The sequence below is a fragment of the Sebastes fasciatus genome, chromosome 4, assembly GCF_043250625.1.
Source record: "Sebastes fasciatus isolate fSebFas1 chromosome 4, fSebFas1.pri, whole genome shotgun sequence".
Lineage (NCBI taxonomy): Eukaryota > Metazoa > Chordata > Actinopteri > Perciformes > Sebastidae > Sebastes > Sebastes fasciatus.
In genome coordinates this window covers 21,015,367-21,029,334 of record NC_133798.1, presented here as the reverse complement: position 1 = coordinate 21,029,334, position 13,968 = coordinate 21,015,367, and the positions used below count along the sequence as shown (strand labels likewise).

The following is a 13,968-nucleotide window of genomic DNA, read 5'->3' as shown; positions in this document are numbered from 1 at the left end:
TAGCGACGGCCTGGTTATTATGTACACTGCGAGAATTTGTATCCACCTCCATCACTTTGTATCTTAACATCGTTCCCATGCACAACGTTGAATCCTACTTGGATTCCCGGCTTCTTAGTCATCAAATTTCTCACTTTTGAGATTTGTGGTCACCTGGTTGTTTGTCTTTTTCGCTGCTTCACTGTCATTGTATCATCTCTTCCTACAGTTGTTGTGTTTTCTGTCAGCCAGATGTCCTTCATCACTGGGGAGGGGAAAAAAAGAGGAACAGAACAGCTGCAACACAGTGAGCATAACTGAGGAAACAAGGCAACACAGATGTATTTACAGTATGTTTGGACTGGTACAGTAATCTACTGCTGCTCCCAGCTGGACGGTACATCATGAGTGGCTTGACTGACAGGAGAGGAATGAGTGTCGTTACATATGCTGGTGCTCAGTAGATGTCTGAGAGTCCCGTTGTGTTTTGAGCTCCCGTACATTTGGCCTAAAGTTAACAGCAGTCATCCATCTGTATGTCTCATCTGGGAGCAGAGAGATGGACCACTGTCCTGCAGGGTAGAAGTACTGACAACAAGCTGAGCTCCTAATAAGGCAGGGCAGGCTGGCCGAGGCACTCTCTCTGTAAATATCCCTCAGGTCTGAGAAAGACAGAGGAAGGGAGCTGGGGAGGAAGAGGGAAGCGGATGGATTGCAGCCTTATATGGACAAAGCACTGCTTTTCCCAGGGTTTGTGGCTCTGACCCCCGGCATTTTGCCAGATGCTGCACAAACGGCTCCTCGGCGCCACCAAGTGGTGCAACTAATGCAATGCCACAGTTGAGCTGAGAAAATGTATCTTGTCGATTACAGTTGTTTTTTTTACATTTTTGACAGCTAGTTTTCCAGAAGCACTTACAATAAATAAGAAATATTGTGCTTTTGTCAACAAAAGCCTCAGACAACTTTGTAATCAGGGCCCTTCATTGGAAACAAAAACTGACCTGGTATCAGCCTTAAAGTGGTTTTTGCATGTTTACCTAATCTTTAGACTTAAAATTAAGTTTTTTTATAAAACTTATATTCTACATACAGGTACATACGTGAAATTTAACCTCTGCATTTAACCCATCCTTTAGAGCAGTGGCCTGCTGTAAAGCACCTGGGGAGCATTGGGGTTCAGTGTTTCGCTCAAGGACTTTGACATGCAGACAGTAGGAATTGGGGATCGAACCGTCGACTTTGCGGTTAAAGGACAACGACAACCCCCTCAATCCACTGAGCTACAGCCGCTCTGTTTTGTGAATGGGACCTGTGTCAAAACGTGGGTTTAATAAAGAATCTGAGCTGCAGAGGTGGAGATATCCTGACTTTTAGTCCCTAGTATGTGTCGAGCCTTGAAAATGTCAAATGCTACAATTCTCACAATGCAACTAAGTGTTTAATTAATCCTTCCTTGCCCTTTCAATGCCCTCATCTTTCAAACTCCACATTCCCATTTTGTATCACAGGCTTTCTGTCTCAAATTTGAAGCCTGATTTTAGAAAGCTCATCCAGAGCATACAGCTGTTTTACAGGTTCAGTATTAATGTCTGTGATGATAAAACTAACCCCGAGTGCCCCTTTAACACATAATCAAATTATCACAAACAACCTGACACCTGGGGCAGGTAGAAGTCCAGCAGGGTTGAGGCTCTCGACAAAATGGGTTGCAGGAGTGTGTGTGTGTGTCAGAGGGGCTGTCAATAGGGGCCTTCTAGCAAGTTGATCTGGGGCCATCTGGGACTCAGCAGGGCCTACATCTCATAATAGGCCGTTATCTTGTCTTTTATCCCTGTATTTCTTGGACAATTTATGCCTTTATTTGATAGCAACAGTAGAGAAATGAAAGGAAATGAGGGGAAAGTGAGAAGTGACATGCAACAAAGGACTCCAGCCCCACAACCAAGGTAGTGGACGCATAGATGACTTCCACTCATTGTCCCAAGTATAGTGATAATAATAGAGCATTAATAATATTTATTTGTAGAGCACTTTTCAAAAAACAGATTGTGCTTCATACAATGGAACAAAATAAAAGCCAATCCTACTTGGATTCCCGGCTTCTTAGTCATCAAATTTCTCACTTTTGAGATTTGTGGTCAGCAGGTTGTTAGTCTTTTTCGCTGCTTCTACCACGTTATATCATCCCTGCCTATACTTGTTGTGTTTTCTGGCAGCCAGATGTCCTTCATCACTGGGGAGAAAAAAAAGAAAGAGGAACAGAACAGCTGCAAACAGCTGGTTTGGTAAGGGGTCAAATAAGAGCTAACAACATCAAAAAAGGTAAATAAAAACTAACAATAATAAGAGGCAAATAGAAAATATAGCCTATATGTAAAGAAAAGATAAATTTCAGTAAAATAATATAAAAGAAATGTCACTCAGAAGTACTGCTCAGGTTAAAGTTAAATTAAACTCAGAATAACCTCTCCCATGCATATATTTCCTATTTCCTCCAGCAGGTTGGTCCAGAGTTTCTGGGCACCTCACTGCAAAGGCTTTGTCACAAACTATCATGTGGATTGGTTGGGTAAGAGGTAAAATAAGAGCGGTAAAAAGTTAAGAGTTTAGAGCGACTGGTAAGCAGAGTGGAGATGACATGATTTAGTTTGGAGAGAGTGACGTGATACTTCTTGGAAGAGATAGGATGGAAATGTAAACACTCTCACTGTGACCTGCAGAGTATTTTTACAGTCTCAGCCAAGTGGTTCTTTTAATTGTGAATATGTATACACATATAAGGTGGTAGTGTCATAGACCGGCTCCTAGGCCATGACAAATACGGGAAAGGACGCAGTGATTGATTGTAAATTAAAGATATTTATTACAAATAAATTAAGAATATACAGAAATAACTACAAATGTGGAGTGTGTCAGTCAGTAACATCAGTAATGTAGCTGTGGATGTGTGATGTGTTGTAAGTGGAAACTAAAGAAAAGTCAAACAAAGGCAGCCCGGCAGGTTCTGACAGGTATGAGTCCAGGTGAAGGAAAAAAGAGCCCTGAGCAGCACTTGATTGGGGCTTTTATACTCCGGACGCGCCAGCATCAGGTGCTCTGCATCAGTCATCAGGTGCTCTGCATCAGGCATCCTCTCCCGTGATACCTTCAAGGACACAGGGAAAGAATCAATGGCCAAATCCACACTGGCATCTCAGTAGTGAGGCAGGGGCCGTCACAGTAGCCATTACAGCCTGTAACAAGACTGTTCAACTGTAACTAAAGTGTATATTGTTAAAAAAAAACTTTTTCTTAAAGCTGGGAGTTGACACCATACATAGTGTGATTAGTGCACTTTGATATTTCACTAAAATCTAAAGAGCCTGTTCAGTCTGTAGTGTTCTATCTGTTGATCCAGTGTAAACTTGCACATCTGGATTTAGACATACTCTGATTCACCCTCCACATTGACTCCATGCCATGTTTTACAGAAGACCCAGAATCCAGATTTTCTTTGCAACACAGAGGGTTGTATGGCTTCCCCCTGCAGTTGTGATACTCGACAGTAACTTGGACCCACTTTGTTGACAACTGTTGAGTTCTTTGCTTTCAGGAATTACAGATAAGCTGTTTTTTGTAGGTTAAACTTTAAGAACAAGCGGTTTGGGAACTTCTACAGGTTTTATCTTCAATTTTTTTTCAGCATTCCTCAGAAACAGATGTCCTGCCCACGTGAGAGAGAAACATTCCCACTACAGTAGTGTGTTGAAATGAATTATGCTGGATGTTAATGCAGGCTGTTGACTGCAACAACTCCGGCTAACTTTCAGGAGTTATCTCTGAGATTGCATGTTTATTTTGTTTGCTTTCAAAGTAGTTAAAGAGGACTATTGTGCTTATTTTCAGGTGCATACTTGTATTTTGGTTTTCTACTAAAACATGTTTACATGCTTTAATGTTCAAAAAAGGCTTTACTTTTCTCATACCGGCTGTGCTGCAGCACCTCTTTTCACCCGCCGTCTGAAAAGCGCTGTTTGAGCCCCCCAACCTCCTGAAAAGCGCACTCTGTTGTGATTGGTCAGCTGAAGCAAACTCTTTAGACTGGCTCCAGCTCCGCTCTACACAGTGGGCTACCTCTCGGGTCTGAAAAGTGAAGCCAAAGCGGAAGTGCCTTAAACTTGTATTCTTTCTAATATCCAGCAGGGGGCGACTCCTCTGGCTGCAAAAAGATGTCAGATTGTATAGAAGTCTATGAGAAAATGAGCCTACTTCTCACTTGATTTATTACCTCAGTAAACATTGTAAACATGAGTTTATGGTCTCAATTGCTAGTTTCAAGTCTTCTTCAATACAGCATGAAATTCATTTATTAAATTATGGTCCCATTTAGAGTCAAATAGACCATAAAGCAGGGTATGCTTTAGGGCGTGGCGACCTTGTGATTGTCAGGTCACTACCAGGGCGTTGTCCAGTCTGGGAGTTGTCTGTGTTTTCATCTTATAACTTTAACCCTTTCACAGTGTGTTTTCAGTTCATGATTATCTAAGGTTATAGATAATATAATATGATATATATTCTGTATATATATAATCGATAAAGGTTTTAGTTTCATTATATAAAGTGTATATAAGCTATAGACTATATCTTATATACAGTCTATAGCTTTAACTAGCCTTGTTTGAGGGCGTGCCAAACTAGCCGTTATGCAAATGTGGGACTTGGTGACATCACCACGTTACGGAAGAAAAGGCAGGACTTCAAGCAAGGTGTTTCAGGCAGTTGGGGAGCAGTATTTCTGTGGGGGAGAGTAACAGACCTTTTATATGCACAAAAAACTATATAACACACTAAAGGAATGGGGAAAAGCACAATAGGTCCCCTTTAATAATTTCAGATCTGCATAATTACTGAGGAGTTTGTGTCAGTTTTTTTTTGTTTTGTGGGGTGAGTGAGTGGCTAAATTTTCTGTTCACCTATCTGCTAAATGATGTCTTGGGATGACCACACGTCTTGTGACACATAAGTGCCAAAATACACAATCTACTATTAGCCTCTACTGGCAGGAAACTGTGAGAAGTGTGTGTGTGGTTCCAGTAAAGGTTTACGGCAATGATCCAATGTCTCATATCCATGCAATGTTCAGTAATATTGCATAAATACAGCACATAACCCTTATAATCTCATTGGGGGAGTATAATATTGCAAATAGAGAACTGATGTCAAAATATAGATGTTTTCAAACCATGCTAACTTGTAATAAGTGAAATAATTGTTCATTGTTGAAGAGCTGGGACAACATACCCTGACTGCATTTGGGAAACCCGGCTTCCAGTAAAGACCACATCATCGTTGCCATGTCCTATGTCGAAGACCCCTACATCTTCTCCACCGACGCTCTACCCAGTGACCGCCGCTTCCTCCCGCCAGTGGCCAATGGGCTTCTGGGATGGAGGGTGTACAACCGTACCATGCACATGGGTGGTGTGTATAATGGGGAGGGTGGACATTGTCACCGGGCAGATATCCCCTGTCCTCTCGCTGTGAAGATTGAGACAGACGAACCAGCCAAGCACGCCTACAGCCTGGACACCCACACAGGTATAGTCTCTGTCTGTTTGCAGGAATCTGTGATTATCATGAATTATCACAGCTAATTGTTTCATCTTCTCATACAGGCATTTTCACCCACACCCTGAGCTCAGCACATGTAACGGCCTCACAGTCTCTGTATTCACACCGACACTACCCCAACCTGATGGTGATGGAGATTCTGTTGGTGCGTCAGGTGACTTCAGAGGAGCCAATCACTGTGAATCTGGTCACTTCGTTCACACCTGAGAGCAAAGACATTGTGTTCGAGTCTGGTCCTGATTACAAAGGAGGAAGGTAAGGTTAACAAAAACATGTAAAATGGACATTTTTGACTATATATGATATCTTACACAGTCTACATCCCTCTCTCCCTCAGTCACATCCAAGGAAAGGTGACCGAGGCTGAGTTCCCAGGAGCTTCCTGTCCCGAAGTGCACCTCATCTGGACCCCCATACCTCCCACTCTGACACTGCTGCCGGAGCAGAGCCAGGCTCGCTGGGGCTTCATCCTGGCCGTTGCCAACAGTTTAGAAGCTGTTGAGGCCAATTATGACGAGGGCCTGAATCTGATGGCGTCTGGTAACCTGCGCCCGTCTCACATGAAGGCCTGGAAAGAGCTGTGGCTGCAGAGCACGGTGGAGGTGACGGGGTCAGAGAGCCTCTGCAAGGCTCTGATTGGCTGCATGTTTTACCTCCTCAGCGCGTTCCCCTCCATACACGAAACCTCCAGCTCTTTTGGTGGAGTCAGTCCAGGCGGGCTGTCTAATGGTGGGGATGGTCAGGACTATTGGGGCCACATCTTCTGGGACCAGGTAAGGCCAGCGGCAGTTGATGGCATGTTGCTTGCTTGGGTTGTATGATGTATCACACAATGACCCTACCTTCCTGTGACAGGACATTTGGATGTATCCTGGCATCGCCCTCTTCTATCCCAAGCTAGCCCGAGCCGTGCTGGAGTACAGGGTGGGGACTATAGATGGCGCAAAAGACAACGCCCAAAAGCAGGGCTTCAAGGTACGACAACCCGTTTTCATTCCTAGGACGTCAAATACCGACGCACAAGGCACTGTTTAGCGTCAGTATGTGACGCACCGGGCTTTCCATTAACTACAATGTAAACCCATCCATGTCAATATTAAACGCTCAGGCAAAGTGCTGTGGTGACGTAGTTTAAAGAGTGAAAGAGACATACAGGGCAGGCGGTAGGGGAGGTGGATGGGTCCAACAAACTCACTGTTTTCATCAAGGAGACTGCTGTTCATGTCCCGTGCGTCACGTTACAACCAGCTGGTCGTTCATGTCCGATGTTCACAACGTTCAGTGTCATTTTCACTGTACAAACAGAGTAGTTTTAAGCCAAATGTTAAGTTCAAATGAAACTTGTGAATTTGTGTTTACAACATGGGAAGTCGTGTACACAATATGCTTGGCGTTCAAGTGGTTAAGTTGTGAGAACACCGCTGGTAAGTGTTAACGTCACTGTCGGCGTCTAGAAGCCACAGAGGCTAACAATTTACATAATGCAGTAAATGCAAAGGCATAATGACAGAGGAAAAAGATGAGGTTGTTGGGAATATCAACATTTTCCTCAGACATAATTATAAAATTATCAAGAAAAACAATATACGACTAAAATTACAATATATTAACTTATTATGCACCGAAAAATTAACTTCCATGGCCTCCGTCATTTCTGACAACGTCAACAAACACGTCACAAGTCATGAACTCGTGAATACGACATGAAGGGGGCGTTCATACGGACTCATCTCGTAAACACAGTAAACACGGTAAACACGACCCCATTTGAAGGAAGTCACAAAATAGCTTTAACAAATAGAGTATCTGCAGATAATAGTTAACAAGAACATTTTTATTTGATAACGTAATAGTGTCAGTTAAACTGCTGTGGGACTGTGGCAGCCGCGGTTGCTACTAGCAACCAGCAACATGATATTCAACTGAAACCCTAACTGGTGGTAGAATAACAGCAGTGTTGGATATATTTTAGGGCTGATACTGTAAGTCTCATTGTGTGAGCTCTTGTTCTACATTTTAACAATAACCATGAAACTGTGTCTGAGTCGTCTGAGGAACAGATGTTATCTTCACAGGGACTGAAGTTCCCGTGGGAGAGTGCTGTGTCGGGGAGGGAGGTGTGTCCAGAGGACATTTATGGAAAACAAGAGATTCACATAAATGGAGATGTCACCCTGGCCTTCCAACACTATCTCTACCTCACTGAGGTATATTCTTTTATCCCCAATCATCATAGTGTCTCTCCCCCTGTGTGATGATATTAACTGAGCTCTTTGTTACAGGATCTGTCCATGTTCGCAGAGGGCCACGGCCAGGAGGTGATATACGGCGTGGCTGATTACTGGGTTTCTAGAGCATCGTGGAACCCTGACGACCAGAAGTATCATCTCTTAGGTAAAAAGATGGTTACTACACTGAATCTATTGAGCTTCACATGATTATCAGACTATTTCTTTCAATAAGAGCTGAATGAAAGACATCTGACCTCTCTCATCTACTACAGAAAAACTCCCACAAAACGATTTCTGTAATGAAGTAGAACTTGGCTTTCAATAATAATAAATCAATTAATATGAACATCCAACATTGTGACATTATATATATATATATATATATATATATATATATATATATATGACAGAAATTAAGGAAAAGCATAATAGGTCACCTTTAAGACCTTTTTTTACTCAATTCACTTTTTTATTTTTTAATATTTCTATTGTAATGTCAGATTTTTTTTCTATATTTTCTATTTCTATATTTATACATGTTAGATACCTAGATGATATAAATTAATATTTTGTGGCTACATTTTGTGGTAACTTATATATAATTGTATGATAACCATGTATTATATAATTGCATGGATATTTCTATTAAAATATATGAAGCATTTCCCTTTTGTGCCATTCAGGTGTCATGCCACCTGATGAGTATTACTACAATGTCAACAACTCTGTGTACACAAACGCAGTGGCCAAATTCAGGTACTAATATCTGAATACTTCCCTGCATTGCATATTAACTCATAATAATAATAATAATAATAATAATAATAAATTGGACTTATATAGTGCCTTTCAGAAACCCAAGGACGCTTAACAAAGAGGGCACACAAAATCCTACTAATAAATAAAACAGAGGAAAAACTATAGCTAAGTTATTAAAAGAGTGATGTGTAGGAAGAGTTAGCTGAGGTCATAGGCCTTGATGAACAGGTAGTGCTTGAGGTGTTTTTGAAAGTGTCCAGGGATGAAGCATTTCTGATTTCAGGTGGGAGAGAGTTCCAGAGGGCCTAGGTTGCGGACCTCGGAGGGTGGGCAGATGGAGCTGCCATCCACGTCCAGGAGGAGATCATCATGATTACTAATAATGCCAAACGTTTCTCATTTGTCAGTCTCCAGTTCGCTGTAGAATTGGCTAACCTCCTCCAACATCCTGCACCAAAGGAATGGCAAGAAGTGGCCGAACACCTCAAAATACCTTTTGACCAGGAATCCCAGTACCATCCTGAGTTTGATGGCTACAACAAAGGTTAAGTTTTGTTCTTTTCTGACACTGACCTGCATAAGAAAATCATGTCTCATCATGATGTCAGAATGTTTTTTGTACCTCTCACAGGTGACCCAGTGAAGCAGGCGGACACAGTGATGTTGGGTTATCCTCTTGGACTGCAAATGTCCCCAGAGATCAGGAGAAATGACCTTGAAGCGTACGAGCCAGTAACAGACCCTAATGGTCCGGCCATGACATGGGTAAAACACACATTTACAGTTGCGCGCCCCCTGTGTGACCAAAACAACATGAAAGCAGCTTTAAAGTACATTAAGTATTAACTGCAAAATGTACTTAAAGTATTAAAAGTTAAAGTACTTGTTATGCGGCAGAATGGCTCACCATCATTTAGGATTCGATTATTATTACTAGGGCTGGTCAATATGATGATATATATCGTCAAAAGGATATGAATATTTCTGTTTTACATATTTTGCTATATTGTTTCGATCTCGATATGGGCGAGGCCTATATTTATTTCTTTTTTTCTCTATAATTTCACTTAAAACTATTATGTTCATTTTGCACTCGTTCTTAAAATGAGAAAATACTCAGAACTTTTCATTTGTCAAGTATTTAATTCATACAGGATCATACAAAAATTGGATTTAACATATCGTTATTTCATATATACTATTTATTTATTGAATTACCAGAAAACATGCTATATCGTGATATATTATGTTATCACGATATGAAATGACCTATATCGTGATCGAAGATTTTGTCCATATCGCCCAGCCCTAATTATTACCAAACTTAATGTTATAGCTGGTGGAGGTGGAGCTCATTTTTTTGTATCTATTTAGACTTTTGGTGGTTTAATCTATAACAATTCATTGTATTTTAAAAGCTCGTAAATTTTGTAAAATCTTTATCTGCCAAGTAACTAGTTAGTTTAATGTATTAGTTAGTTATTAGTTACTTGTGGTAAAAATAATTATATGTTATACATTACATGTTATAATGTTATAATTATATGTTATACAGTGCCTCCTTGCATTGATTGTAAAAGCCTGTTGTTGTTGTTGTTGTTGTTGTTGTTGTTACTTCTTTAATTGTTTGTGTCAATGTTTTTGCTTTCCATTGTAAGGGTATGTTTGCAATCGGCTGGCTGGAGCTCGGGGAGGCTGAGAGAGCTCGACATTTACTTGAGAAGTGCTTCAAAAACATCCAGGCACCGTTCCAGGTGTCTTTCTGACTCACACAGACACATGATGCTAATAAATGCCTCTTTACTGGATATCCAGTGAATGTGTAATTACCTCTCCTCACAGGTATGGAGTGAATCATCCGATGGCTCTGGTGCGGTCAACTTTCTCACGGGGATGGGGGGATTCCTGCAAGCTGTGCTGTTTGGTTTTACTGGCTTCAGGTCAGTTAACAATGAAAACACCTCGATAAACACACAGCACGCACTAAGATGATACAAAGATGGACATGCTGTGTTTTTTTTCCAGAGTTCAGAAGGAATGCCTGGCCTTTTCCCCACTCCTTCCCACTGACATTACTGAGCTCTGCGTCCGTGGTGTGAACTACTTGGGCAATCAGATGGACTGGCTGCTCAGGAAAGATGAAGTTTGTATCATACTGAGGGAACCGGCAACCAGTTCTGGCAACACCAAGTCCTGTGATCTGCAGGTTGTCCTGAAGGCATCAGGAACTAAAATCCCTCTCACACCAGGTAACACACAAGCAAAGACATGCCATGATAGTAGCTCATTTCTGTTTTGTTTTTTGTTGTTGTTGTTTTTAGAACAAGGCTTATTTATGCTTAAATTTGTATGTTAATAATATAAAACACACATAGCCTTCCAAACCACAGAAAAACACTAAATAACAAAATTATATACTTTTGTAAGAAAGAGTGCAATGATGAGGAAAATTCAGTTTTGATACATGACATCTTTTACAACTCCAGAAATGGCACCATCTGTCTCACCCTTACCAAAATTAAGTTTATTCAAGTGTGCTATTAGTATACATCTTTTGAACTTAAAATAAGAGAGTATACTTTCGGTTTATGTTTTACATACTTATCAGAGATATACTTAACAAAAGTATACTTTAGTATACTTGGCTCATACTGACAAGTATACAGAAAAGTCTTAAGTATACTTGGCTTGTACTGACAAGTATACAGAAAAGTCTAAGTATACTTGGCTTGTACTGAGAAGTATAAGTATAGTTCTTCTACGTTTTTCATTGCTGTCTTCCGCTGGTCCAGCACCGGCCTACTAGGGTTTTTGAATATGCGCGACCACCTTACATTGTTTATACTGACAAGTATACAGAAAAGTCAAAGTATATTTGGCTTATAGGCCTACTTACTTAATCTTTTGATCAAGATATACTTAAGAAAGGTATAATTAAGTATTCTTGCCTTATAGGCCTACAGAAAAGAGTTCATAGTTGTGCTTACTTTTTGATAGCCTATTAAAGTGTGTGGGAGTTTGTAAAAGGATGTGTTGATATGAATTTACTTCAATTCATCAAGTTTTTGGATTATCTGTTCACTGTATGAGGCATGTGAGAACAATACATTTTATTATTATCTTTAATCTCATCACAAATCATCAAGTCAAATAGCAAACGGAGCAAGTCTCTTTATGTAATACATAAATCATTGGCTAAGTAATATAACTTAAAGTATACAAAGTATATTTTCATGAACTAAAAAGCAGAGATGTCCAAGTCAAGTTTCAAGTCTATCCAGGGAAAAAAAGAATGGCTCTTTAGACACTAGTGGCAAAAGACAGACAGGCTTTTATTACAGTGATATCCGCTATCACGACTCCCATAAAGCTGAGAAAACTGGGTCTCCAGGGGTAGTCAGTAATAGAGAGTGATGGACCATTTGTCAGAATAAGACAATGTGATTTCAGCAGACTGTATGTAGGAGTGAATCTGGGGACTGTGATGGTAGTCGTCACACACTGGAGGATATGAAGCTGCTGGTTTGCAGAACAAATTCATACTCAGAGGAATTCAGTTTATCAATAATTTAATTAAAAGATGCCAAAATGCCATAAATAAATACTCTCCAATGCAAACTCCACCCCAATCTAAAATGGTACATGATATAATTCCACAGAGGAAAGACTAACAATTACTGACACTCTACAAATTGTTTGAATTCATGTGCATGTATTTTTATATGAATTATCATGTTACATCAAGTCTCATGTGATTTTATTCAGTACTGTGTAATCCTTACTTTGCTCTTTGATTTCATATCTTATATTTCTTAATGGCACTGATGCAGATAACTTATTATTATTAATTTACTTTTCAGGGAAGCCGGTAACTTTTCCTCGTGAGCCCGGGTGTGTTTGTAAACTGGCTTGGACGTCTTCCTGTTGGCCTGTCTGAAACAGCGACCAGGACCCTACTAATCATTTACCCATAGTTAAAAATGTAGAAATGTAGTAAAGTTATTTTATATGTCGTATGTTGCCTTTCACTTGAGCACTAGCAATCATTGACAAAATAAATGACATTTTTATACTAATAGTATTATAATATGCCATGTTTCAAAACCATTAACCAATTATATTGTTTTGTAAATGAAATATATTCAAATAAAACTCCCTACATTCTGTTGTAGGCCTACTACGGTATTGTCCCTTTTGTTTTTCATGTCTTATGGATTTGTTATAAGTAGTAAACGATACAGTTAAAACATCTACAACTTGTTGAGCTGGACCACTCTGTGGAGGACCACAAGAGTCACGGAAATAGCAATAAAGCATTTAATTGATTTATAATTAATTATATAATAAAAATGGACATTAATAAATTTGTTTACAAATATATTTATTAATCAAATCCAATAGCTAATATGTTTAGTAAAAGAAAAATGTAGAGAAAAGCACCTCCTCATGGCTCTGTTTTCATGCTTTAAAAAATCTAGCCCATGACGGGAGACTTTGGCCAATCACAGGTCATTTCAGAGAGAGAGCGTTCCTATTGGCTGTGCTCCGGCTGGTGGGCGATGCTTGGTATTTCCTCAACAGATCTCAATATGGCTGCCGGGTCACAAACTTTCTCATTTTACAGCTAAACAGTACACTACAAGATGTTTCTGAAAACATTTTAGGAGAGAAATAGGCATTACAGTAACAGAATATTGATTCATATTTGATCAGCGCTGCCTAGTTTGACTGTTTGATCAGAGTTTGCGAGTGATTGACAGCTGCTCCGGCAGACTCCAGCTCGGCTCTGATTGGTTGTTTTCCTCCGGTCTGTGAAATCTTGCAGATGCCATTAGGAGCACCGGAGGACACAGATGCTCATGATTTTTTCAAATTACCGGTCTCATGCACTACTGTCAGGACATAGTGACTGTTTTATAAAAATAACTTTTTTAATCATATTTGCTCCATTTCTACCCACTGCAGCCTTAAATGCCTGATTAAAACCCGTATTCTTAATTAAATTTGTGAATCCAATAATGTATTTATCTTTTTAAACTGCATTTTCAATGTTAGGAACAAAAGAGTGAGGCAATGAGGAAACAGGAGTTGTTGAAAGTAACTGGGCTTTTTTATTTAAACAGAAAAATAAAAACTAACTTTGCCAAACTAAATAGCACACAAGGGGTAAGCAAGATGGGCACTAACTATAACTAAATAATTTACAAAGCAAAACTAACTAAACCCAAATCCACCCCATGACAGCACATGGTTCGCAGCCAGCACTAGCTGGCTCCAGGATTTAATAGTCCTTGGCCTTCAGCCACGCCTTTTTCTCCACCAGGAAGACACCTCCCCCTCTCCCAACAGCCAAGGTAACTCAAAACAAAGAAACAAATGATTATTA

At 40.1% G+C, this 13,968-nt stretch overlaps 1 protein-coding gene across 2 annotated transcripts; it reads left to right on the top strand.

Moving 5' to 3' along the window:
• The first annotated feature begins 3,458 nt into the window (after positions 1-3,458).
• Positions 3,459-12,759, top strand: pgghg (protein-glucosylgalactosylhydroxylysine glucosidase). 2 transcript variants are annotated; one of them, XM_074632658.1, is made up of 14 exons: positions 3,459-3,693; positions 5,247-5,559; positions 5,637-5,847; positions 5,930-6,365; positions 6,448-6,567; positions 7,668-7,799; positions 7,875-7,986; positions 8,507-8,579; positions 8,990-9,126; positions 9,214-9,347; positions 10,241-10,336; positions 10,425-10,522; positions 10,608-10,831; positions 12,443-12,759. In XM_074632658.1, the coding sequence occupies exons 2-14, from the start codon at positions 5,316-5,318 to the stop codon at positions 12,517-12,519; spliced, it is 2,094 nt and encodes a 697-aa protein (XP_074488759.1). In that variant the 5' UTR covers positions 3,459-3,693; positions 5,247-5,315; the 3' UTR covers positions 12,520-12,759. The 2 variants fall into 2 exon arrangements, with proteins under 2 accessions (XP_074488759.1, XP_074488760.1); XM_074632659.1 differs by having other exon boundaries at positions 3,459-3,721.
• The last annotated feature ends 1,209 nt before the right edge of the window (positions 12,760-13,968 follow it).

Coding starts and splice junctions, on each gene's coding strand:
- pgghg (XM_074632658.1), top strand. CDS start 5,316: ATGTCCTATGTCGAAGACCCCTACATCTTCTCCACCGACGCTCTACCC. Junction 6,366..6,447: donor GCCACATCTTCTGGGACCAG/GTAAGGCCAGCG, acceptor TTCCTGTGACAG/GACATTTGGATGTATCCTGG. Junction 7,800..7,874: donor ACTATCTCTACCTCACTGAG/GTATATTCTTTT, acceptor TCTTTGTTACAG/GATCTGTCCATGTTCGCAGA.